The following is a 26,300-nucleotide window of genomic DNA, read 5'->3' on the forward strand; positions in this document are numbered from 1 at the left end:
ATTGTATACATCTTTGCCTGCCTACTTTATATATTATACAAAAACTTGCATTTATATAGTATCTTTCAAGTACTAAAACATCCCAAGACATATCACAGAAGTGCAATCAGATACACATGGATCCTAAGCCAAAGGAGATATTAGATGGGGTGAGATGTAATTCCCTCCAGTGAAGGGTTGGGAAGACCAATGTTCAGGTCGAGCCACAAAATCTGTGTTCTATTAAACTGAGCCAAACTTGTAATCCTATAGCCTTTCTGCCACAAAGACTGCCCACTTCCATCTCAAATGTCACCTGCCTTGACCTTGGACTCTGGAGGAATCAAAGGATATGGGGATCAGGTGGGAAAGTAGTGTTGAGGTCGAAGACTGGTAACTGGTAGTGTTCCTAGAATTTATATAACCTCGCCCTTAGGAGCTGCACACCCTCCCCTGGGATGGTGGTGTTGACAACTGGGACGCAGGGGTAATGAACCTTCTGCTGTAGAGGAGTCACCCCTTCATTCTGGAACCTCTGTACCTGGGGAAAATCCATCGGTATGCTGGTGACTATCCAAACCAGCTGGTTTAAACCTCACCTCCCAGGAAAACCTGCATATCTATGTGACTTCTGTAATCTCTTTTGTCTCTGTCTGCATCTGTTTCTCTCTCCCTCTCTGTCTTGGCTATATGCTTCTCTGTCTCTGCGTCTGTGTGTGTGTGTTTCTCTCTGCCTCTGCACCTCTCTCTGCCTCTCTTCATCTCTCTGCACTTCTCTCTCCGCCTCTCTCTGCACTTCTCTCTCTCTCCCTCTCTGCACTTCTCTCCTGCCCGCCTCGCTCGCTCTCTGCCCGCCTCGCTCGCTCTCTGCCCCTCTCGCTCGTGCTCTCTGCACGCCCCTCTCGCTCGCGCTCTCATGTATCCAGACATGTTTACTGCTTGTACTATTATATATGATATGCCACTATTATGGGAAACTTGTACACCAGCTGTATGGTCATTAAGGTGTGCCACCAGAGGGCACTGCAGTGGGAGACTTGTCGGTTACCTATACACGTGAACCAGGCCTAGTGTAAAAGGCAGGCCACCATGTGTGATCCTCACTCTGGAGTTATATTAAATGGATTAAGGTGACTATAGTTCAAGTGCAATACATTGCCTCGTGGAGTCATTATCAGACCATCTAAAGACATAACAATTGGCGACGAGATTACAGACTTTCACGTGAAAATGGCTAACCTTGGTACGTTGCAGCAATTCGCCGATGGTGATGATTGGGATGCCTTTGTGGAGAGACTCGACCATTTCTTCACAACAAATGACCTGGCAGGCGATAATCTGGCCACACTGGCTGATAAGCGCAGAGCTATCCTGCTAACCAGTTGTGGGCTCACTGTCTATGGCCTTGTCAGGGACTTGTTAGCACCAGCGAAGACACCGGCCAAGATGTACGAGGAGCTTGTAACGCTGATCCAAGAACAACTCAAGACCAAAGAGAGCATCCTCACAGCCAAACACAGGTTTTATACCCACCGATGGTCCAAAGGCCAGGGAAATCGCGAAATATGCTGCAGACCTCAGGCTGCTGGCGGCACCGTGTGATTTCGGCGAACACTTCTCCGAAGCGCTACGGGATATCTTTGTCATCGGAATTAGCCATGAGGGCCTTCTTCACAGACTACTATCTGCAAATACCACAGTCACACTGCAGAAGGCCATCACCATGAGCCAGGCATTCTTGACCTCGACCTGCGGCTCTAGGCAGATGTCTCATCCTCAGTACTCGAACCCGGCAAGTACTGTACACAGAGAACACGCCCCTGAGTCCCATAACTCTGAGTCCGCCGAGGGGGGCTAATCGGTTAGCACCATGCTGACATTGCGGAGGGAATCACAGGGCTCACCAGTGCCGTTTTAAGGACTATGTGTAAAGGCTGCAGCACAAAGGGCCACCTCCAGCAAATGTGTAAAAGAAATATGACTTACTGTGTTGAAGAGTCTGCAGATGGCCATGAATCCAGCGCGGATTATGAAGAGGTGCTCAGAAATTCAGCTCAACCCCACGATGAGGTGTATGGTATGTTTACCTGCACCACAGAATGTTCCCCATTGAGGATGGAAGTTGAGATAAACAGTGTTCCAGTCTTCATGGAAGTGGACACGGGAGCGAGCCAGTCAGTAATGAATCAAGAAGCCTTTGAGAGGCTATGGGACAATCAAGCTGAACGACCCAGTTGGTCTCGGTTCAGGCAAAGCTGTGCGCCTACACCAATTAACTTATCCCAATCATTGCTAATGCGGATGTAAAGATACTTCATGAGGGCACGGTGCACAAGTTACCGCTGTGGATTGTTGCAGGTGATGGTCCAACGCTACTCGGAAGAAGGTGGATGGAGAAGATCCATTGGAGCTGGGAAGACTTCACCCCTCCAGCGATCGACGTCCCCCATGCTCAGAGGCAAAGCAAGCCCCCATCTGAGGTTGGATCTGGCACCAGAGAGCAGACCACTCAGCACGACTGCGTGGAGATGATCCAGCTGAGACGACCCGAACACACCTTCCAGGCTCCAGTGACAGGGCTCCGGAGGAAGAAAATTGGATCCAAAGGCAACTTCCAGCCTCGGTGGCAGAACCCGGGGAGAAGAGGATCACAGCAGTCGACATCGTGGATGGAAGAAAGATGGTGCCCAAACCACGAGGTGAAGCGCTGAAGAAAAAGATGGCGGTGGCCAGGCCACGAGGTGCAGTGCTGATGGAGCAACACGTGATACCAAGTGAAGAAGATGGTTGGGGTAAAGATAGCAAGGCTCTCTTAAAGGAGACCAGCAACCCACCACACTTAAAGGGACAGGTCCACATTCTCAATCAACGTAATAGCAACTGTGAGTTAAATGTAAAACTTGTAATTGATGATCAGAGTTTTATACATGTAATAAGCAAAGAAAAGTCGTGCGATTGCGATCGGAGATACAGTTAATCTACAATGATTAATGAAACGTTGTGTGATGTAGGATTTCAATTGTATTCAGATAACGTAGCGGGCAAACACCCATCGGGAGCACACAGGTCCAGCGAGCTACCCAATGCTGTAGCCTGTGTTCCTGGGACCAGAGTGATGCACCACGGAGTGTGGCCACAAGCAGCTAATATAGACAAGCTACAGAGCAAGCGATCTCAGGAGGGCAACGGCACTGGTATCGATACCCTGCCCCCGATTGGCTCCACCTCTCAGGCACCCGATGGCACCAAACGAGTCAACAGTTCCCTGCGCACTGCTAGACAACTGCTCCTCAGCAGCGACCCGAGGCATAAGGAAAGGACAGGGAGGTCACAGGCATCTGTGAACTTGCCCGACGCTAGGAGCAACGGCAAAGGCCCTGAGAGTAGGCAACTTGAGCCAACCGGGTTCCCACTGCCAGCACTGGGCACCACGCCACCACCAGACTACCTGGACACCATCCAGCAGTTCTGGTACTAGTTTGTCCTCACCACCGGTGCTGACACCAGTACTGATTCCAAGTATGTATCAAGAATGTACCTCACCGGTCAAATGTACTTGCCTCACAACTGTACCACAAATGTAATGATGTAAATGCAATTTTTTTTTTCTGGACTTGAATGTATATGAATGTAATGAGCCACCGGCATAATCTATACGTGGGAGGGAGAGAATGGAGTGGTCATGGACTCACAAACAGAAACGACCAGCACCTCTACTGCCAACGAAACACCACCTACTCACCCAAGATGGAAACGACCTTCCAAGGGTCAACCAGATAGAGCTAAGCCCAGAGCACAGTCAATGTATGAAGGCGATTTGCACTAAGGGCTCGGGGGAGAGTAATGTCATGTATCCAGACATGTTTACTGCTTGTACTATTACATATGATGTGCCACCATAGGGCACTACTATGGGAAACGTGTACACCAGCTGTATGGTCATTTAGGTGTGCCACCAGAAGGCACTGCAGTGGGAGACTTGTAGGTTATCTGTACACGTGTGCCAGGCTTAGTATAAAAGGCAGGCCACCATGTGTGAACCTCACTCTGGAGTTATATTAAATGGACTAAGGTCACTACAGTTCAAGTGCAATACATTGCCTCATGGAGACATTATCAGAGCATCGAAAGACATAACAATTTGCTCTCTGCACCTCTCTCTCTCGCTCTTTGCGCCTCTCTCTCTCACTCTCTGCGCCCCTCTCTCACTCTCTACACCCCTCTCTCACTCTCTGCACCCCTCTCTCACTCTCTGCACCCCTCTCTCGCTGTCTGCACCCCTCTCTCACTCTCTGCACCCCTCTCTCACTCTCTGCACCCCTCTCTTGCTCTCTACACCCCTCTCTCACTCTCTGCACCCCTCTCTCACTGTCTGCACCCCTCTCTTGCTCTCTACACCCCTCTCTCACTCTCTGCACCCCTCTCTCGCTGTCTGCACCCCTCTCTTGCTCTCTACACCCCTCTCTCACTCTCTGCACCCCTCTCTTGCTCTCTGCACCCCTCTCTCGCTGTCTGCGCCCCTCTCTCGCTCTCTGCACCCCTCTCTTGCTCTCTACACCCCTCTCTCACTCTCTGCACCCCTCTCTCGCTGTCTGCACCCCTCTCTCACTCTCTGCACCCCTCTCTCGCTGTCTTCACCCTTCTCTCGCTGTCTGCACCCCTCTCTTGCTCTCTACACCCCTCTCTCACTCTCTGCACCCCTCTCTCGCTGTCTGCGCCCCTCTCTCGCTCTCTGCACCCCTCTCTCACTCTCTGCACCCCTCTCTCACTCTCTGCACCCCTCTCTCGCTCTTTATACCCCTCTCTCACTCTCTACACCCCTCTCTCATTCTCTGCACCCCTCTCTCATTCTCTGCACCCCTCTCTCGTTCTCTGCGCCTCTCTCTCGCTCTCTGCGCTTCTCTCTCTGTGCACCTCTCTCGCTCTCTGCACCTCTCTCGCTCCCTGCATGTCTCACTCTCTCTCTCTCTCTGCGCCTCTCCCTCTCTCGCTCTCTGCACCTCTCTCTCACTCTCTCGCTCTCTGCGCCTCTCTCTGCGCCTTTCCCCCTCTCGCTCTCTGCACCACTCTCGCTCCCTGCGTGTCTCTCTCACTCTCTCTCTGCGCCTCTCTCTCTTTCGCTCTGTGCGCCTCTCTCTCTTTCTCTCTCTGCGCCTCTCTCTCGCTCTCTCTCTCTCTGCGCCTCTCTCTCTCTCTCTTGCTCTCTCTCTGCGCTCTCTCTTTCTCTCTCTCTGCGCCTCTCTCTCTCTCTCTTGCTCTCTCTCTGCGCTCTCTCTTTCTCTCTCTCTGCGCCTCTCTTTCTCTGTCTGCACCTCTTTCTCTCTCTCTCGATCGCTGCCCCCTTTCTCTCTCTCTGCGCCTCTCTCTTGCTCTCTCTCTCTGCGCCTCTCTCTCTCTCTCGATCGCTGCCCCCCCCCCCCCCCAGCGCCTCTCTCCAGTTGGTGAGTCACACACTAATCGCCTCTCCCAAGCTGTCTCTGGGCCTGTGGCTTTATTGGCCTACGTTATCCTAGTTCCTGTGAGAATGCATTGTTCTTGTATGCATCCACAGTTTTAGCCATTAAATAGGGCGACTTCCTCAGTTTAGAAGACGCAATTAAATTATTGTACGTACAATAACCTTCATCAGAATTGAAAAATGAAAGATGGAGTGATGTTTAAATAGGGGAGGGAAAAATATAAATCAAAAAACAGAGATAGGAAAGGTGCATCAGTAGTGTAGGATTCGTTCCTCCGCCCCCCCCCCCCCACCCACAACCCCCGGTAAAAAATTAGACTATTGAATATAAAAACTCAGAACTGCATCACAGGTTGTAAAAAGAGCTGGGCAGAAAAGGGTTAATTCTTACTTTGCAGCCAAACCATCGGGCATCATGAAGGAGTATGATACAGGATATCTGCTATCGACCTAAATTACCAGGCAATGACAGCAGAAGAGAGACATTCACACTTTCCATGGTTTCCTGTCTGAAAAGATACAAGAACATTCATATATTCATTTAATTTAAGGGGTTACATTGCTTAAAGAAAAGTAGCCTGGACTGTGGCTCCAGAAAGGCTGCTATCAGGGTAGGCTTAGACAATGGACTGGGCCCTGAGCCATTTGGATATGAATGCTACTAGATATCAACAATTAAGTCACCTTGGGAAGGTTACATTGTAAATCATCATCATCATCATAGGCAGTCCCTCGGAATCGAGGAAGACTTGCTTCCACTCCCAAAGTGAATTCTTTGGTGGCTGAACAGTCTAATACGAGAGGCACAGACCCCGTTACAGGTGGGACAGACATTCGTCGAGGGAAGGGGTGGGTGAGGCTGGTTTGCCGCACGCTCCTTCCACTGCCTGCGCTCGACTTCTTCACACTCTTTGCGTTGGGACTCGAAGAGTTTTAAAGTTGTAAAGGACCTCGCCCTACAGACAGGCGGGGGCCAAGGTGATCATGGACAATGACTCTAGATGAGGAACAATTAGCCATCAAGAGTTCACATTTGATGCGGCCATCGAGTTAAATCTGTTCCAAGATTGCAAGTTGGTTTTTGGTATAAAGACCCATTTTCGAAGGCAAAGGACGAAGTAGTACAGGAACAGCAACAGAAGCCAGTCAGTCTTTGGGACACAAGCTGCAACCAAGGAAAAGGCATACAGTCAACCTCAGAAGACAGCCAAGAAATTGGTGATTGTATGTTTTGTTCCAGCCAAATCATAGAAGGGTGTTGTGTGTGGGTCTGAGTAACTTTATATGCAACAGTCAAATCGCGAACGAGTTTAACTTCATCAAGTTGTGCCAATGCAAATGACCTTTTCGTAGGGGTTTGTATTCTGGGTTTGTTAGTCCCAAGTAAATCTTAGTGATTTATACTAGGGATGTCGTTGTGTGTATGTTCAATAAAAGGAACAAATCTTGGTTGAGCCAAAAACCCTGTGCCGTGTGTAATTTTGTTCTTATAAATCGTGACGTCAAAGAACTGTGTAAAAGGGGACTAGGCATTTAGTAACCCTTACAATAGAATTCCTCCCTGTGTTTGTTTCATATACTAGTTGGTCTCCCATAGCATTGCACATAGGATGTCAAAGTGAAATGTAGTCTTGAAATGAAGTGGAATAGAGTACAGGATTAGGGTGAGCAGCCAGAACTGCATTCCCATTTTTCTAAAACAATATGCTTATCTATGTTAATGTTACTGGTAAAACTAGCATTATTAAATTCTAATATTTGAGCATCATCTTCAAGGGTGAAGACTGATGCAAAATAGTCATTTAATATTTCCGCCATACTCAGTGTGTCATTTGTAACCTGTCCTTGAACACCCTCCAGTGTCCCAATACAGTCTTTGATATTTCTCTGAGTCCTCACATAATTAAAAAAAAACTCTTCCCATTGCCGCCACAGTTGTCTACAATCCTTTTTTCCATTAGCCTTTTTGCTGATCTAATAACAGCTTTAGTTTTCTTTGGTTCTTTGTATTCAACCCTATTTATTTGAGTGTTAAATTTCTTTAATTTATAGAAACATTTCTGCTTACATCTTGTTTGTCTTTGTAAGATAATGGGACTAAAGGCAAATAAATCCTCTGGACCTGATGGCTTGCATCCTAGGGTCTTAAGAGAAGTAGCAGCAGGGATTGTGGATGCATTGGTTGTAATTTACCAAAATTCCCTGGATTCTGGGGAGGTCCCAGCAGATTGGAAAATTGCAAATGTAACGCCCCTATTTAAAAAAAGAGGCAGACAAAAGGCAGGAAATTATAGACCAGTTAGCCTAACATCTGTGGTTGGGAAAATGTTGGAGTCCATTATTAAAGAAGCAGTAGCGGGACATTTGGAAAAGCAAAATTCGGTCAGGCAGAGTCAGCATGGATTTATGAAGGGGAAGTCATGTTTGACAAATTTGCTGGAGTTCTTCAAGGATGTAACGAACAGGGTAGATAAAGGGGAACCAGTGGATGTGGTGTATTTGGACTTCCAGAAGGCATTTGACAAGGTGCCACATAAAAGGTTACTGCACAAGATAAAAGTACATGGGGTTGGGAGTAATATATTAGCATGGATAGAGGATTGGTTAACTAACAGAAAACAGCGAGTCGGGATAAATGGTTCATTCTCTGGTTGGCAACTAGTGGGATGCCGCAGGGATCAGTGCTCGGAACCCAACTATTTACAATCTATATTAACAACTAGGAAGAAGGGACTGAGTGTAAGGTAGCCAAGTTTGCTGACGATACAAAGATGGGAGGAAAAGCAATGTGTGAGGAGGACACAAAAAATCTGCAAAAGGACATAGACAGGCTAAGTGAGTGGGCAAAAATTTGGCAGATGGAGTATAATGTTGGAAAGTGTGAGATCATGCACTTTGGCAGAAAAAAAATCAAAGAGTAAATTATTATTTAAATGGAAAGATTGTAAGTGCGGCAGTACAGCGGGACCTGGGGGTACTTGTGCATGAAACACAAAAGGATAGTATGCAAGTACAGCAAGTGATCAGGAAGGCCAATGGTAGCTTGGCCTTTATTGTAAAGGGGGTGGAGTATAAAAGCAGGGAAGTCTTGCTACAGCTATAAAAGGTATTGGTGAGGCCACACCTGGAATACTGCGTGCAGTTTTGGTTTCCATATTTACGAAAGGATATACTTGCTTTGGAGGCAGTTCAGAGAAGGTTCACTAGGTTGATTCCGGGGATGAGGGGGTTGACTTATGAGGAAAGATTGAGTAGGTTGGGCCTCTACTCATTGGAATTCAGAAGAATGAGAGGTGATCGTATCGAAACATATAGGATTATGAGGGGCTTGACAAGGTGGATGCAGAGAGGATGTTTCCATTGATGTGGGAGACTAGAACTAGAGGGCATGATCTTAGAATAAGGGGTTGCCCATTTAAAACAGAGATGAGGAGAAATTTCTTCTCTCAGAGGGTTGTTAATCTGTGGAATTCACTGCCTCAGAGAGCTGTGGAAGCTGGTACATTGAACAAATTTAAGATAGAAATAGACAGTTTCTTAAACGATAAGGGGATAAGGGGTTATGGGGAGTGGGCGGGGAAGTGGAGCTGAGTCCATGATCAGATCAGCCATGATTTTATTAAATGGCAGAGCAGGCTCGAGGGGCCGTATGGCCTACTCCTTCTCCTATTTCTTATGTTTTTATGTTCTTATACCCAGTCAGTCACCTTGGCTTTTTCTGACTACATTTCCTTTGGCATGAGGGAGAAAGGACTGGAAGGTTACGCTGATAGGGTTAGATGAAGAGGGGTGGGAGGAGGCTCGTGTGGTGCACGAACGCCGGCATGGACCAGTTGAGCCTATTGGCCTGTTTCTGTGCTGTACATTCTACGTAAAATTCCTGTGCCCACATTAATAATGGAAACTGCTTATGTAAACTTGTCACACTATAATTACACCCTCTTGTCAGTGGTGGCGCTGCATCACCTTGTATGGAGGGAAGTGTACACTTTTGACAAATTTACATTGGGAGTTCCCATTTATAAATATAGTCCTAGGGATTTATAATGGAAAGGGTTGCTGGTTTTCATTTTTTCCTATAACTTACGGTTAAGTGTGTAGTATGGGCTGAATGGCTTCCATCTGTGCTCTATGATTTCCCTCCCTTTGTTGACACTATACCAATCTGTCTCTTATTATACAGTTTTAATGCACTGTCAGTTGTGGCTCAGTGGGTAATACACTTGCCTCTGAGTCAGAAGGTGGGAGGTTTCAAATCCTACTCCAGAGACTTCAACATATAATCTAGGCTGACACTCTAGTGTAGTACTGAGGGAGTGCTGCATTGTCTTTCAGATGAGACGTTAAACTGAGGCCCCGTCTGCTCTTTCAGGTGGATGTAAAAGATCCCATGGTGCTATTTCGAAGAAGATCAGGGGCGCTATCCCCGATGTCCTGGGGCCAATATTTATCCCTCAATCAACAAACAAAAACAGATTATCTGGTCATTATCACATTGCTGTTTGTGGGAGTTTGCTGTGTGCAAATTGGCTGCCACGTTTTATTCATAACAGTGACCACACTTCAAAATTACTTCATTGGCTGTAAAGTGTTTTGAGATGTTCGGTGGTCGTGAAAGGTGCTATAGAAATGCAAGTCTTTCTAGTGGCCCCACCTAAAACCTGGACTTATCTGATACTGACTGACCAAACTTTTGTTTCAGACTTGCAACTCTGTGCTTTCTTATTTAATGGGGGTTTGTTGCCCCCCTCCCTTTCCCCATCTTATGTTATGGCCCTTATTCCAGGTCAGACCTGGTCCAGTTCAGTGAGTGAAGGGCAGCAGTTTAGGAGTTAAGAGGAAATGTCTCCGGAGTCGCTTCCTATTGGTGGGGACCGGGGGGGAACTTTCATTTTCGCTGAGGGCAGCTTCCGGACAGTGAAGGCTGGTGCACACGTAGGAGCAGCTAAGCGGAGCGGAGAGAGGAGAGGGGCATCGCGGACTCGGCAGGTAAAAGGCGGGGGGGCCGGGAAAGGGGAGCGGAGCGGAGCGGTATCGGCATCGGCCGTCAGCTGGTGTCGGAGCGGGGAGAGGGCGGTGAGGGAAAGGCCTTCAGTCCCCGCCCCCCCCCACACACACACAGTCTGCCCCTCTCCCCCCACAGTGCTGCACTGTTGGAGGTGCAGTCTTTTGGTTGTGACATTAAACCGAGGCCCAGTCTGCTCTATATCAGGTGGACATAAAAGATCCCACGGCACTATTTGAAGGAGGTCAGGGCAGATCACCCAGTGACCCGGCCAAGATTTTATCTCTCAACCAACATCATTCAATCAGATTATCTGTTCATTTACCTCATTGCTTTGATAACTGCTTTGGGATCTTACTGGGTACAAATTGTCTGGTGTTTTTCTGTACTACACTTCATTGACTGTAATTGTGCTTTGTGGCGTCCAGGGGTCATGAACGTTAGAAGTTTTTTTCTTTTAAAATTTAGCTTTTTTAAGAACCTTTTTTCTTTCCCAAACCTGTCTATCCTCTCAGGTGGACGTAAAAGATCTATTTCAAAAAAGAGCAGGGGAGTTCTCCCTGGTGTTCTGGCCAATATTTATTCCTCAACCAACATCACTAAAACAGAATATTTGGTGATTGTTGTTTATGGGAGCAGGATAATGATCAGATAATCTGTGTTTGTGGGGTTGATTGAGGGATAAATATTGGCCCAGGGCATTCCTCTGAGTGTGAGTGCAGAATGAAGGAGGAGAAACAAAAAGAGAAGTGGACGAGAGAGAGATTGAAGTGAGGGACTAATTCTTTTCCTAATTCTTTCCCTTTGCTGGAAGTGCTGAACCATACTCTGGCACAAAGCCACTGGCAAAAATCTTCTCTGGGTACCTTGTCCCAAGTGTATGTTTGTCAGGTGTGAGCTAGACACTGAGGGTACATGGAATTACACAAAAACAGGCCATTTGGCCCAAATGGTCTATGCTGGTTTATGGTCCACACCAGCCTTCTCCCAGTTACTTCATTTCACTCCATCAACATATCCATCTATTCCTTTCTCCGTTGAAGGGAATCGAGGGATAGGGGGATAAGGTGTGAAGGTAGAGTTGAGGTAGAAGATCGTCCATGAAATTATTGAATACCAGAGCAGGCTCGAGGGGTCTTATGGCCTGCTCTTGCCCCTATTTCTTATGTTCATATGTTACCTAATGTTTATCTAACTTCACCTTGAATGTATCTTTGCTATTTGCCTCAACTACTCCTTGTGGTAGCGAGTTCCACATTCTAACCAGTCTCTGGGTAAAGTAAGTTTCTCCTGAATTACTAATTGGATTTATTTGTGAGTATCTTATGTTTATGGTCTCTAGTTGTGGACTACCCAAAATAGAAACGTCGGGCCCAAGTTTCGACTCGAGTTGCTCCTATTTTTTTGGAGCAACTACTTTAGTATGGAGTATCTTAGAAATCGCAATTCTCGGCATTAGTTTGCTCCAGTTTAAGTGAGTTAATATAGTTTAGTTTTAGTACAGTGTTTTTTTTCAAAAGGTGAGTTACCAGCCACTTGCAAGTTTAGGCAGCGAAAAGTTACTCCAAACTAAGTTAGAACAGATTAAGTGTCCACTTTTTTGTACGCTCTGAAAAACTTTGTGGAGACTTTAGAAATCAGGCGCAGGTATCCAGAGATGGTGGGGGGTAGGGAAGTTAGAGGATTTTCCAAAGCATTACACACTTCACTTTTAAAAATAAAGAACCATCAATAATAAATGATAAATAAATCAATAAATAATAAATAAAAAATCATTCAATAAATCAATAAATAAAAAATAAAAAGTTCCTACCTCACCTACTCTTTTGGGAGCCCGGCCAGGGCTAGGGGCTGCGTGCTTCGGACTGCAAATCGGCACTAAGGCCGCGATGAGGGAGCCCATTCGGCCAGGGCTAGGGGCTGCGTGCTTTGGGCCCCTCCCACACAGCCAGCAGCACACGCACACAGAATCTGGGGGCCAGGATCTACTGCGCACGTGTGCAGATGCCACTCTTTTTGGCCCAGGGCTGGAGCTCCGCCCCCAGCTGCTTGTGCTACGCTGCGTTGACTGTGAAACAGGCCTGGTGGACTCGGGGAGAATCGCGAGGTAAGTTTTAGGCGGGTCTCTCGGAATGCGCCGTTCTGGGAGGACATCCAAAACTTGGGCCAAATTCTCTACATCTAAATGTAAATTCTCTACATCTACCCTATCCAATCCCTTTCATAATTCTAAAGACCTCTATCAGGTCGCCCCCTCAGCCTTTTTCTAGAGAAAAGAGCCTCATCTTGTTCAATCTTTCCTGATAAATCTAACCTCTCAGTTCTGGTGTCATCCTTGTCAATCCTTTTTGCACCCTCTCCAGTGCCCCTGTTTGTAATATGGAGACCAGAACTGTGCACAGTACTCCATGTATGATTTAACCAGGGTTTTATATAAGATTTGCATCCCTTCTCTGCTTAGCTAGGTCGAGTACTCGGGCTTGGAGCTTTATAACTGAGCCAGTTCCCACCCGAGCTTGCCTCATTTCTCTCGAGCTCCGCATTTGACCGCTCTACGCCAGGAGCCGTGGGATAGAAGTAGGACCTGTAAACCTGCATCAACTGTCGAAATCTGCCGAATTTGTTCCGGGATGTGACGCAGCATCATGCCATGCCACGCCAGAGCACGCCACCAACATTGTCCCTAAGCTGTGCGGGCATACAGCCATCGGGAGATCCTGCACAAGCTGCTCACCAGCTGTTTGGTCGTGCAGCAAACTTAAAGGGAGTGCGCACCAAACATAAAAATTAGAGGGAACATTGCACGCCAGAGCAGGCTGTGCCATTCCCAGAGCAGGCCCTGCTACAACTGTACAGGGTATTGGTGAGGCCACACCTGGAGTAATGCGTACAGTTTTGGTCTCCGTATTTAAGGAAGGATATACTTGCATTGGAGGTTGTGCACAGAAGGTTCACTAGGTTGATTCCTGAGATGAGGGGGTTGACTTATGAAGGTAGGTTGGGTCTATACTCATTGGAGTTCAGAAGAATAAGTGATCTTATCGAAACACATAAGATAATGAGGGGGCTTGACAAGGTGGATGCAGAGAGGATATTTTCACTCATAGGGGAAACTAAAACTAGGGGACATAGTCTCAGAATAAGGGGCTGACCATTTAAAACTGAGATGAGGAGGAATTTCTTCTCTGAGGGTTGTAAATCTATGGAATTCTCTGCCCCAGAGAGCTATGGAGGCTGGGTCATTGAATATATTTAAGGCAGAGATATACAGATTTTTGAGTGAAAAGGGAATAAAGGATTATGGGGAGCGGGCAGGGAAGTGGAGCTGAGTCCATGATCAGATCAGCCATGATATTATTAAATGGCGGAGCAGGCTCAAGGGGCCAAATGGCCTACTCCTGCTCCTAGTTCTTATGTTCTTATTCCCAGAGCATGCCATGCTATGCCAGAGCACAAGGGACAGGTTTCATATTTTCGTTACAGTTAAACCATTCTGTATCAAATAATACTTTCTTGCACCAAATATAATGGCTTTTGTTAATGTGCCTAAAACAGACAAGGACAACATGGTGTGAAATGAATCCAGGATTCAAATGAACAGTAAAGCTTTTAATAGAGATTTATAGACTGCAATCATCACTCAGAAGTCAGGGTACATTTGTTTACTAAACAGTAGAAAAATAATGAAAACAATTATTTTAAATTAGATTATAGAAAACCCTGTAACAACAGGGCCTGAGAGTAAACATTCAGATAAAGTGCAAGGCATTCAGTCCAGTGCACTTGATTTAATACTGATTTCTCCAACACTGTGTAAATACTTCATATTTACAGGAATTATTTACTTCAATAAATCTCTTCATTCTGTCCGTGGTACACCAGAACCAGGGGTCACAGTTTCAGAATAAGGAGTCTGCCATTTACGACTGAGGCAAGGGGAAATTTCTTCACTTAGAGGGTGGTGAATCTTTAGAATTCTCTACCCCAGAGGGTTGTGGATGCTCAGTCATTGCGTATATTCAAGACTGAGATAGAAAGATTTTTGGACTCGAGGGGAATCCAGGGATATGGGGATCGAGCGGGAAAATGGAGTTGAGGTGGTTAATCAGCCATGATCTTATTGTATGGCACAGCAGACTCAAGGTGCCGTTTGGCCTACTCCTGATCCTATTTCTTACGTTTTTAGCGATGGACTGAGCTAAACTGCACAAAAGCAATACCATTGGGAATGTTAGAGAGTTCTTCATGATTCTATATTTCATTCCTGTGGTACATTTACAACTGTGGAGACAAAAAAAATGATAAAACATGAGAGGGATCAAACTGGGCAGATCTTACAAGTACAAATAAACAGAAGTCTGTCCTTTAGCTACTCCACTTTGGGTGAAATGTTGCTGTGTCAAGATGCTCCTTAAAACATACCTCTTTGACCAAGCTTTTTGGTCACCTGCGCTAATTTGTACTTATGCGGCTTGGTGCGAAATTGTTTTATCTCATAATCCTTCTGTGAAGCACCTTGGGATATTTCACAATGTTAAAGGCGCTATATAAATGCAAGTTGTTGTCAGGGAGACCCACAAGTAATAGCAGCAGTGTGCAATATGATTGTGTCACTGTATACCACGGGTACAGTACAGAAATAGTGAGAAATGTTGGGCCTATCGCGTGCGTGCATGCAGAACTTGGATTGTTCAGGGATTACTGTTTGTAAGGAAAAGCAGTTTCCGAGATAGTAGGACTGTGTAGTTCCCCTCACCACCGGCTTTACTCTATCACCTGTAACAGTGAACATGTAATTTTCATTATGAACATAAACTCAAGAACATTGGTTTTGGATCAGTCTTCATCCATCCTATGGAAAGAAATTCCACCACCGAGATCAGCAGAGAGATGTTCACATGGTAACTAAGAAAAATAATTCGGAAACACATTATTACAACAAGGTGCAATACTGAATTATTAATTTTCCTATCATTATTATTTTCTTAAGATCAACTATGCTCCAACAATTTTAAGGGGTGCACCGCTGCAAAGCTGCCCTGGGACACTGCTGTAAATACTGATACACCCCGGTGATCCCCTGCAAACACTGCCACTCTGGAACCGCCATTTTAATTTGTCCCATCCCTTTAAAACTGCACTTAAACACACTGAATATGGTTCTATAACATTTTTATGTATGTAATTGCACAAGGAATATCCCCAGGATTAGCGAGAACATAAATCTTTACCAAGCAGTTTTGAAAAAGACACCTGCGTACCTATATTGCATCTGATTTGTGTGTTTTTCTTTCTTTCTATACACCGCTGCAACTTTCTCTGTGATCTTTTAATATTGCATTGCAGAGTCCCAAGCATGAACTTATTTTTAAATCATCGCTTTTAAAAAAAATAAATAAAGGGCTCAATTTTCCCCAGAGCTTTTTTTTGGCGTACTTGAAGAGTTACGCCGTTTTTTTGGGGTACCCCTATTATGTTCGAAGTTTTTCCGTTTGATTTCTTCATTTTAGTGCAGTCTAACCAGTCCTTCAGTTTTGGGGGTGGAGCCTTGATTGGCACCAAAAAAATCTGGTTGCCACGGTAACCAGGGACACAATGCGGGCGGAGGCTGCAAAGTGACACTTGCAGCTCAGCTCGCAACCTGCACAAACACCTTAAACTACATTACAGCAACTTCAGAAATACATTAAAATACACTGCAGCAACTTAAAAACATATTAAAATACATCGCAACTTTCCTCCATTAAATTATTAAAGTCTCCCCCCAGCCCCCAATGCCGGTGCCGATCCCCGTCCATAGCCCTGGCCGAGTGGCTGCTCGTTGATGCGTGTTCCTACCTGCAAACTTAATGAAGAGTAGTCCAATGAAAATGAAAATTAAAAATCTGGTGTGCATGCTGCTGCACGCCATTGCAAACAACGTTTGAACACTCGCGCAAAATCCCTTTGTTAAAGGAGGCCCATCCCATTGGGCCACACGACAAGACCTGAGTGGACAGTCTTGATCACACCAGCAATTGCGTTAGATTTTAAAGACCCTGTAGTTGGCAACTCTCATCTATTCTCGTAATCTATTCATTTAGGTGCCCCTACCTGCCTGCTTTCCCACAGGGAGTTCATGATGATTTTTTGTGTGGTGTCAGCCGTGGCTAAGTTCGGGGGGGGGGGTGGGGGGGTGGGGGCGTGGGCGCGTGGGCGCGTGGGCGCGGAGAGTGGGGGTGACCACCAGGCAGACTAGGAGGAACTTGGAGGCAGTGTAAGAATCTCCTGTGAGTATGGCACTCGCAACACAACATTCATTGTTGGATACAGGTTCGATCACCCAAATCCGGAGTTCCAAACTCAGGAATGTTCTGAAATCGTGCTGATCCGTGGAGGGCTCATCTGAAATCCGGAAAATGTTCCGAAATCCTGCTATTTTTTTTTAAAGGCCCAGCGGTAAAAATCAGCGGAAACCGCAGTCTTCGTCAACTTTAGTGCGAGGCTGATTACCTCTGTGAGAGGCCCTGGGAGGGGGGGGGAGAAACAAAAAACAATTGCAAAAAACAAAAATCACAACACATTCACAAGACCCTTTTCTATCGAATCACTGCAAAAGAATGAAAAAATAAAAACTTTAACTTACCTTTTTTGCAGGTCTTCATACTTACCGCTGTCCTGGGGGCTGCAACGCCTGCTTTTCTCGGACGTTTTTTTTCACGCAGAATACGGCCGGCCGAAGGGTTCTGAAATCTGGAAATACCCGAATCTCGGCCCAGGCATTTTCGGATTCGGGACGTCAGAAATACGTTCCGAAATGCGGAAATACCCGAAATCCAGAACAGCCTCAGTCCCGAGGTTTCCGGATTCGGGAGGTCGAACCTGTACCAGTGAGGTTGATGACACCTCGAGGGAGTGCAGTCAGAATAAAATCCAGGGCACTGTGGGAGATTCGGCTGCATGGTTGGGGGGGTCAGAAAAACGTGTAGAAATGCAGTTGCTATAGGGGTTGCCATAGGGGACATAAGAAAAAACGTTTTTACGCAGCGACTGGTGGAGGCAGATTCAATCATGGCTTTCAAAAGGGAATTAGATAAGTACCTGAAGGAAAAAAATTTGCAGGGCTACGGGGAAAGGGTGGGGGAGTGGGACTAGCTGAGAATCGCCACAGGCTCGACGGGTTGAATGGACTTCTTCCATGCTGTAACTATTCTATGATTCGATAGTCGGGGATAGACAGATGTTTCTGCAACCGTAGGCGTGAGTCCCACGTGTTGAGTTGCCTCCCTGGTGCCGATAAAGGACATCACCGAGAGGGTGCAGAACATTTTGAGGGCGGGGGGTGGGGGGGAGAAAGAGAAGGGGAACAGGCAAAAGTCGTGGCCCCTGTGGGAACCAATGACATCGGAAGGAAAAGAGTTGAAGCCCTGCAGGCAGAGTTTCAGGAACAGAATAAAAGATTAAAGAGCAGGACCTCAAAAGCGGTAATCTCTGGATTGCTCCCAGTGCCACGTGCGGGTGAGCACAGAAACAGGAAGGTAGTGCAAGTGAATGCGTGGCTGGAAAGGTGGTGCAGGAGGGAGGGCTTCAGATTCCTGAGGCATTGGCACCAATTCTGGGGCAGGAGGGAGCTGTGCAGGCCAGACAGGTTGCACCTAAAACAGGGCTGGGACCAATGTCCTCATGGGAAGGTTAACTAGTGCTGTTGGGGAGAGTTCAAACTAATTTGACGGCAGCAGGGGCACCAGGATACAGCAGCAGAGAGGAGAAATAAGGTGCAGAGAAAACTAAGAGGGACAAACGTGAGTTCAAATCCCACCACAGCAGATGTGGAATTTGAATTCAGTTAATTAAATAAATCTGGAATTTAAAAAAAAAAAAAGCGCTCGTATCAGTAATGGTGACCATGAAACTACTGGATTGTCGCAGAAACCCACCTGGTTCACCAATGTCCTTTTTAGGGAGGGAAATCTGCCGTCCTTACCCGGTCTGGCCTATATGTGACTCCAAACCCACAACAATGTGGTTGATTCTTAACTGCCCTCTGAAATGGCCTAGCAAACCACTGTTGTCTCACCACCACCTTCTCACGAGCAATTCGGGATGGGCAATAAATGCTGGCCTTTTCGGCGATGCCCACATCCCATTATTGAATTTTTTAAAAGGGAGGGAAATTGCGTAGCACCTCGTTTGGGGACTTCCTGCATATGGGAGTCCCGCCCACAGCTTAAATTCGGGTTACCGCCCCCGAGAGCACGTGGAGCCCAAAAAGGCGCGCCCCATTTGCTCTGTGTTGCGAGTGGGGCGGGAGGAATCCGAGACAGTGCAGTGCTACGCGGTGGGACGCGTAGCACTGCCACGTATAAAGGGCCCTCCCCTTCATTAAAAGGGAGGGCCAAGCTGCCGACTCTGCAGATCCCTACCTGGACCACCATGGAGCAGGGTGCCTGTGGCATCAGCCTGGCAGGCAAGTGGAGTGCAAGCTGTCAGATCGCAGCACGGACCCCGTGATCCACCATGCAACGGGCCGCTAGCCATTTAATCCCGAGATCAAAGTACTGACGCACACTCCTGTAAGTACACATTCCTGGGGCCCGCCTGGAAATTCTGACACATTCTTGTCTATCCTGATACATTCCCGGTAATGCCTACAAATTCAAACCACTCAGGAAGTCCCCTTTCATTGCCCACATTCCTCTAAACTGCACTTACACATAATCCTCCGTTCCCACCACTGGTGCGCTCCTCAGAATCAGCTCAAATCTATGCCTACAGATGTGCTAATGAGTTCATGTAGGAAAATTTTTATGCAAACTTCCCAATTGCATTTCAGTCTGTCTAAAACCCAACAATAGCCATTCTAGTGCAAACCGCACCATAGGAGGAAAATTTAGGTGTGAACTTCTCTGCAAAGATCTTCTTTTGCTCAGCAAGTTAGGCTGACAATCTAGGCCCAGAGTGAGTCAGCAATTTTCCTGTAAGTGCAAGGTAGCCATCGATTGGAACACCCCACACAAGTACAGCCACAACTCCTCTCCCGACAAACAGTTAATTTTTTGAGGCTTGTCTTAAGACATAATCAAGGATAAGAAATAATCCAGCACATGCCCTCCAGCTTGGGTGTTTGTTACCTGTCTGCAAAATATTAGTATGGTTAGACACTTTTTATTGCAGGGATATAACTTAAAACAATGCTGAAGGTGTGAGATGCAGCTACATTTGTTGATGATTCGAGCCTGCTTTAGACTATCAAGCGGCACTTACTCACCAATAACCTGCTCATTGATGCTCAGTTTGGGTTCCTGCAGGACCACTCAGCTCCAGACCCCATCACAGCCTTGGTCCAAATATGGACAGAAGAGCTGAATTCCAGAGGTGAGGTGAAAGTGATTGCCCGTGACATCAAGGCAGCATGTGACCGAGTGTGGCATCAAGGAGGCACTGTTTGAAGTGTGACCACTGTTGGAACTGCAGCAGCAAATTTGCGCAAAGCAAGCTCCCACAAACAGCAACGTGATAATGCCCAGATTATCAAGTGGCACTTACTCACCAATAACCTGCTCACCAATGCCCAGTTTGGGTTCCGCCAGGAGCACTCGGCTCCAGACCTCATAAACAGCTTTGGTCCAAACATGGACAAAAGAGCTGAATTCCAAAGGTGAGGTGAGAGTGACTGCCCTTGACATCAAGGCAGATTTGACTGAGTGTGGCATCAAGGAGCCCTAGTAAAATTGAAGTCAATGGGCAAGTATGCAGCAAGACCTGGATAACATGGTACAGTACAGCGGGACCTGGGAGTACTTATGCTTGAAACACAAAAGGATATTATGCAGGTGCAGCAAGTGATCAAGGAAGGCCAATGGTATCTTGGCCTTTATTGCAAAGCGGATGGAGTATAAAAGCAGGGAAGTCTTGCTACAGCTATATAAGGTTTTGGTGAGGCCACACCTGGAATACTGTGTGCAGTTTTGCTTTCCATGTTTACAAAAGGATATACTTGCTTTGGAGGCAGTTCAGAAAAGGTTCACAAGATTGATTCCGGGGATGAGGGGGTTTATTTATGAGGAAAGGTTGAGTAGGTTGGGCCTCTATTCATTGGAGCTCAGAAGAATGAGAGACGATCTTATCGAAACGTTTAAGATTATGAGGGGGCTTGACAAGGTGGATGCAGAGAGAATGCTTCCACTGAAGGGAGAAACTAGAACTAGAGGGCATGATCTTAGAATAAGGGGCCGCCCATTTAAAACAGAGATGAGGAGAAATTTCTTCTGAGGTAAATGTTGTAAATTTGCTGCCTCAGAGCTGTAGAAACTGTGACATTGAATAAATTTAAGACAGAAATAGTTTCTTAAACGATAAGAGGTTATGGGGAGCGGGCGGGGAATTGGAGCTGAGTCCACGATCAGATCAGCCATGATATTGAATGGCGGAGCAGGCTTGAGGGGCCGTATGGCCTACTCCTCCTATTCCTTATGTTCTTATGTAACATTCAGGCTTGGGCTGATGAGAGGCAAGTAACATTCACGCTACGCAAGTGCCAGGCTATGACTATCTCCAACAAGAGAGATATAACCACCATCCCTTGACATTCAATGGCATTACCATTGCCGAATCCCCCACCATCAACATCCTGGGGGTCACCATTGGCCAGAAACTTAACTGGACCAGCCACAGAAATACTGTGGCAACAAGAGTAGGTTAGAGGCTGGGTATTTTGCGGCGAGTGAATCGCCTTCTGACCAATGTTCCCGGTGAGTTGTGTGGCCACCCAGCGCTCCAGGGAACCCATGCAGCTGGCTTTTCAATAGGAGTGGGACTTGAACCCACAAGTCCCTTCTGACTCTGAGGTGAGGGTGCTACCAAATGAGTCACAAGTTGGCAAGAACCAAAGAAAAGAGTTTCTCGAAGCACTGAGTATGTTTGAGGCATTAGATTAGTGGGATGGATGTATGTGACTGGTTATGATTGGTTGTTGTAATAGTCCCTTTAAGATTGTTTGTTAATTACCATGAGACCTTGGGTCACTTTTTATAATTTTAAAATCACAAAGCAATGAATGATTATAGCCTGTGACTGCATCCACTCCCATTGAATTGTAATGGAAATCTGGAACTATCTGCTCCAAATAGCTGTGAGGCTGGGGTCAATTGAAAATTTCAAAACTGAGATAGATAGATTTTTGTTCGGTAAGGACATTAAGGGTTACAGAACTAAGGCAGATGGAGTTAAGATGCAAATCCGCCATGATTTAATTGAATGGTGGAGCAGGCTTGAAGGGCTTAATGGCCTCTTCCTGTTCCTATGAATTAACAGTAATAAATTGAGCCGGTTACTCCTGAAACAACCATGTTGTTTCACAAAGTTTCAGTCAGAATGTACAGTCCCCAAATGTAGAATGATAATATTGCCTGCAACTCCTGATTCAAGAGTAAGATTTCTGGGCAAATAACTGAAGGAAAAAACTTTGCAGGGCTACGGGGTAAGGGCGAGTGAGTGTGACAAGCTGAGAGTCGGCATGGGCTCGACGGGCCGAATGGCTGCCTTCCATGCTGTAACCATTCTATGATTCTCAAGTACCTGTCCAACTCCCTTTTAAAATTATTTATGGACTCAGCTTCCAGCACCTTTGCAGGCGGAGCGTTCCAGATCAGTCATTATCTTACAGGGGAAGGCTCGAAGGGCTATATGGCCAACTGCCCATAATTCTTATGTTCTTATGCAAATGACTAGCACATTACTGAACTTCTGTGGGGTGGGGGGTGGGGGGAAACCTCGAGTAGAGACCCGGTGCAGCTTTTGAGAAGTGATTTGTTTAACAGGTTTCCAGCAGCTGGGCACTGAGCCACGCTGAAACTGAGCTTCCAATCTCTCCTGTGCTTTGTCTGCAGCTTTCCAGATCGAAGAGATTCCAAACGCTTCAGACATGCAGAGCACAGCCAATTACCTGTGGCTCATCTCCGACATTCTCGGGCAAGGAGCCACAGCCAATGTCTACCGTGGGCGACACAAGGTGAGTTGCACAGGTGCAGTTCTGGCAAAAGGTCACCGACTTGATATGTTAACTCTGTCAAATGTATTGTTTTTGTCTTATAACACTCCTGTGAAGCGCCTTGGGACGTTTTCCTACGTTAAATCTGTTGTTGTTGTTTCTCTCTCCACAGATGCTGCCTGACCTGCTGAATATTTCCAGCATTTTCTGTTTTTAGGTGTGCGATACACGGGCTGCTTATTGGTTGGTTGTAGGTTTAGAGCACTTTCTTTACCTAGATTAAACTGGAAACCTTTGTTTTGAAATACTGTCTGTTGCTAGATTTGGTTTAACTCGTATTTTTGTCAAAATGGGGAACAGAACTATTCACAATTTTTTTTCTGTGAATTTAATTTTCTTTAATATGAGATCACAACGTATAAAAGGTAAGTGGATTAACAGTTAATACGTGCACTGTCCATGTGATTGCCAGGGCTGGTTTTGATTGCATGAGGGGGGGGTCGGAGAGGAGTTTTCCAGATTAAATTTTTCCCTATTGGCCTCTCCCATGATTTGCATAACTGTGGAGCAGGGCGGGTGTGAGGGTTAGGAAGGGTCTAGTCATGATGCTCCCAGCAGATTTGATGGACCAGCTAGCCTGTTCCTGCCTGTCCTTTTCGGACATTTGTGTGTAAGAGTGCCTGCCAGGATCCTCGCAGACATGTGCATCTTTTTATAAATCCAGCGGCAACATGTAACATGTAAAAGAAAGAAAGACTTGCATTGATACAGCGCCTTTCACGACCGCAGGATCTCCCAAAGCGCTTCACCGCCAATGATGTACAGTCACTTCAAAATGCAATGTAGGAAATGCAGCAGCAATATGTGCACAGCAAGCTCCCACAAACAGCAATGTGACGATGACCAGATAAACTGTTTTTTGTTATGTTGATTTGAGGGATAAATATTGGGAAAAATCAATCCATTTCCACCTTAAATATATTCAATGACCCAGCTTCCACTGCTCTCTGGGGTAGAGAATTCTATAGATTCACGACCCTCTGAGAAAAGAAATTCCACCTCATCTTTATTTTAAATGGGCAACTGCTTATTCTGAAACTATGCCCCTTAGTTCTAAACATGTGACTGTGACTGTACTTCAAAAATGGTTCACCTTGAGATGTCTTGCCATGATACTGCAGCACATAATTGCGAGTATTCTTTAACTTTTCACAGAAAACAGGCGACCTGTACGCTGTCAAAGTATTTAACAACATCAGCTTTCTGCGGCCCGTTGAAGTGCAGATGCGAGAGTTTGAGGTCCTTCGAAAACTGAATCACAAGAATATTGTCAAACTTTTTGCAGTAGAAGAGGAGGTATGGAAATCACACTTTTTTAGCCTTTGTAAGATTAAAATAACAGGCATCTGCATGTCGGATCAACTTTGACACTAAATCTTAAGATCTTCACCTTTTAAGTGGATAAATTCTATTCGTCATACCTGTCTTAAATGTACTATTTCACTAATTTCCATTTACCTGACCCTTCTTTCCTAACTTGCTTTCAGGTAGTATGCTGGGTTTACCTTGTCTGTATTTACCATTTACTACTTTGTACACTTCATTGAAGCGCCTTGGGATTTTTCACTGTTAAAGGCGCTATATAAATGCAAGTTGTTATCCTCTGTACATTTAGTAATGACTTTCCTGGCCAGGAATGTGAAACTGACTGTAGTGAAACTGAAAGTGATATTAACTGTATTACAGCTGCAATGTCCAAAATCCGGAGTTCCGGAATGTCCTGGACTCCGGACCGATTGGTGGCAGGGTCGTCCGGAATCCGTAAACTGTTCTGGAATCCGGACTCTTCAGGTGCCGCCGCTACCGGGCCTCGGGCCTACGCCGCTTCTCGCCACCGCCCGACTTCAGGCCTCGCTGCACCGCCCCTTGCCGCCGCCCGACCTTGGGCCTTACCTCGCCACCGCTGCCTGACCTTGGGGGGGCTTCCTCGCCGCCCCGCCTGACCAGATCCTCTTCGATGGCGGAGCCCCGCCCGAACACTTCCATGGCAGCGGGGCCCTGCCCGCCGACCCGAACAGCTCTTCGGCAAGCACCCCCCGACGTTCCGAAATACCCGAACCTGGGCTCGGGTGTTTCCGGATTTTCCAAAGTCCGGCAAAACCCAAAATCCGGAATGGTCTCGGTCCCTGTATCACATTACGATCCAGACTGTCACTCGATCTGAACCGTGTTTGTAACTAAACTGGGACGGCTATTATCTTGCCTAATGGAGCAGACCCGTCAGTGAATAACATAACTTGGTGGATCGTTGAGATTTCCCGAGCAGAACGCTTCCCCATTGTTCCGCTCCTGCCGCTGGAACAGTTGATCAATCAGCTGGACTGCTGGCTCGAAGCTCCCCACACATCTGTTCACAATTCCAGTTGCTGGACCCAGGACACCTGACCCCCACCCCACTCCCCAAAAAGGACTAGAGAAGCTCGGATTGTTCTTAAGAGCAGAGAAGGTTACGGTGAGATTGAATAGAGGGGCTGATAAAGAAAGACTTGCATTTCTGTAGTGCCTTTCACGACCACCGGACGTCTCAAAGTGCTTGCAGCCAATGAAGTACTTTTGGAGTGAAGTCACTATTGTAACATGGTCGATGCTGCCACCTTCTCCACAGGTGGAAGATTAAAGCATCCCCATTATGTGACTGTGGAGCTCCTAATCAGACCCTGGAGACCCTGGACATCATCGAGCATTGCCCTCAGAGGAAATTCCCAGGCAGCCTACAAGATATCCACGCTGTTATACTGGAAGCTTTGGCCTGGATATCTGACTTAAATATTGACATCTGATTTGCTTTGCTTCCACCATGATTCTATGAAAAAGCAATCACTGTCCCTCCCAGCTACAGGATTAGTGCTAAAGGCTGAATCACTTCCATTGATGTCAGGCTCAGTCCCTTCAGCGTGATTTAGCAGAGCTGCCCCCTCAAGATCATGGGAGAGCCTGTCTGTTTAAACTAGCCAACAGGTGGTGAATAATGGATAACCCATAGTTACGCTGGTCTCCCATTATCCACACATTCCTGTGTGCAATCAAGAGCAAGGATAATTGACATAGTTACATCTCTGTACTTCTCACTTAATGCTCCCCAGATCTCTCCTCAGCTCCAGAATTTTCCTTTCCAAAGTCTCTCTCAATTGTATTGCTACTCTTGCTGTAGCCTTTTAGTACGACGTCAAAATGAACGATCACAAAAGCCCAATGATACAGGGATCATAAAAGCCATGGAGTTGGAGGTGTCCTCTTTTGAATGAGACTTTATACCCAGGCCCCCCTCAGGTGGACGTAAACGATTCTACGGCACTATTCAAATAAACGGGAATTCTCTCCGCTGTCCTGGCCAACATTTATCCCTCAGCCAAGATCACTGAATAAACCGATTATCTGATCCTTTATCACATTGCTGTTTGTGGGAGCTTGCTGTGTGCAAATTGGCTATTATGTTTCCTGCATTACAACAGTGACTACACTTCAAAAGTGTTTCATTGGCTCTGCCTACTTAGAATCATGGAATCATTGAAATTTATGGCGCAGAGGAGGCCATTTGGCCAATCATGTCTGTGTCAGATGAAAAAGAGCTATCCAGCCTATTTCTACTTTCCAGCTCTTGGTCCATAGCCCTGTAGGTTACGGCACATCAAGTGCACATCCAAGTACTTTTAAAATGAGATGAGGGTTTCTGCCTCTACCACTCTTTCAGACAGTGAGTTCCAGACCCCCACCACCCTCCTGAATAAAGAAAGTTTTCCTCAACTCCCCTCTAATTCTTCTACCCATTACTTTAAATCTATGCCCCCTGATTATTGACCCCTCTGCTAAGGGAAACAGGTCCTTCCTAT

At 46.4% G+C, this 26,300-nt stretch overlaps 1 protein-coding gene across 1 annotated transcript in view; it reads left to right on the plus strand.

Annotated features, from left to right (window-relative positions):
- The first annotated feature begins 10,340 nt into the window (after positions 1–10,340).
- The window catches only part of tbk1 (TANK-binding kinase 1), a 64,550-nt gene continuing 48,590 nt past the window's right edge, over positions 10,341–26,300 (plus strand). The window contains exons 1-3 of the mRNA XM_070900287.1: positions 10,341–10,426; positions 22,310–22,431; positions 23,626–23,766. Coding sequence (XP_070756388.1) covers positions 22,345–22,431; positions 23,626–23,766 — 228 coding nt within the window. The 5' untranslated portion in view covers positions 10,341–10,426; positions 22,310–22,344. The remainder of the gene's footprint in view (positions 10,427–22,309; positions 22,432–23,625; positions 23,767–26,300) is intronic.

This window comes from Pristiophorus japonicus, chromosome 15 (genome assembly GCF_044704955.1).
Source record: "Pristiophorus japonicus isolate sPriJap1 chromosome 15, sPriJap1.hap1, whole genome shotgun sequence".
Taxonomy (NCBI): Eukaryota; Metazoa; Chordata; class Chondrichthyes; family Pristiophoridae; genus Pristiophorus; species Pristiophorus japonicus.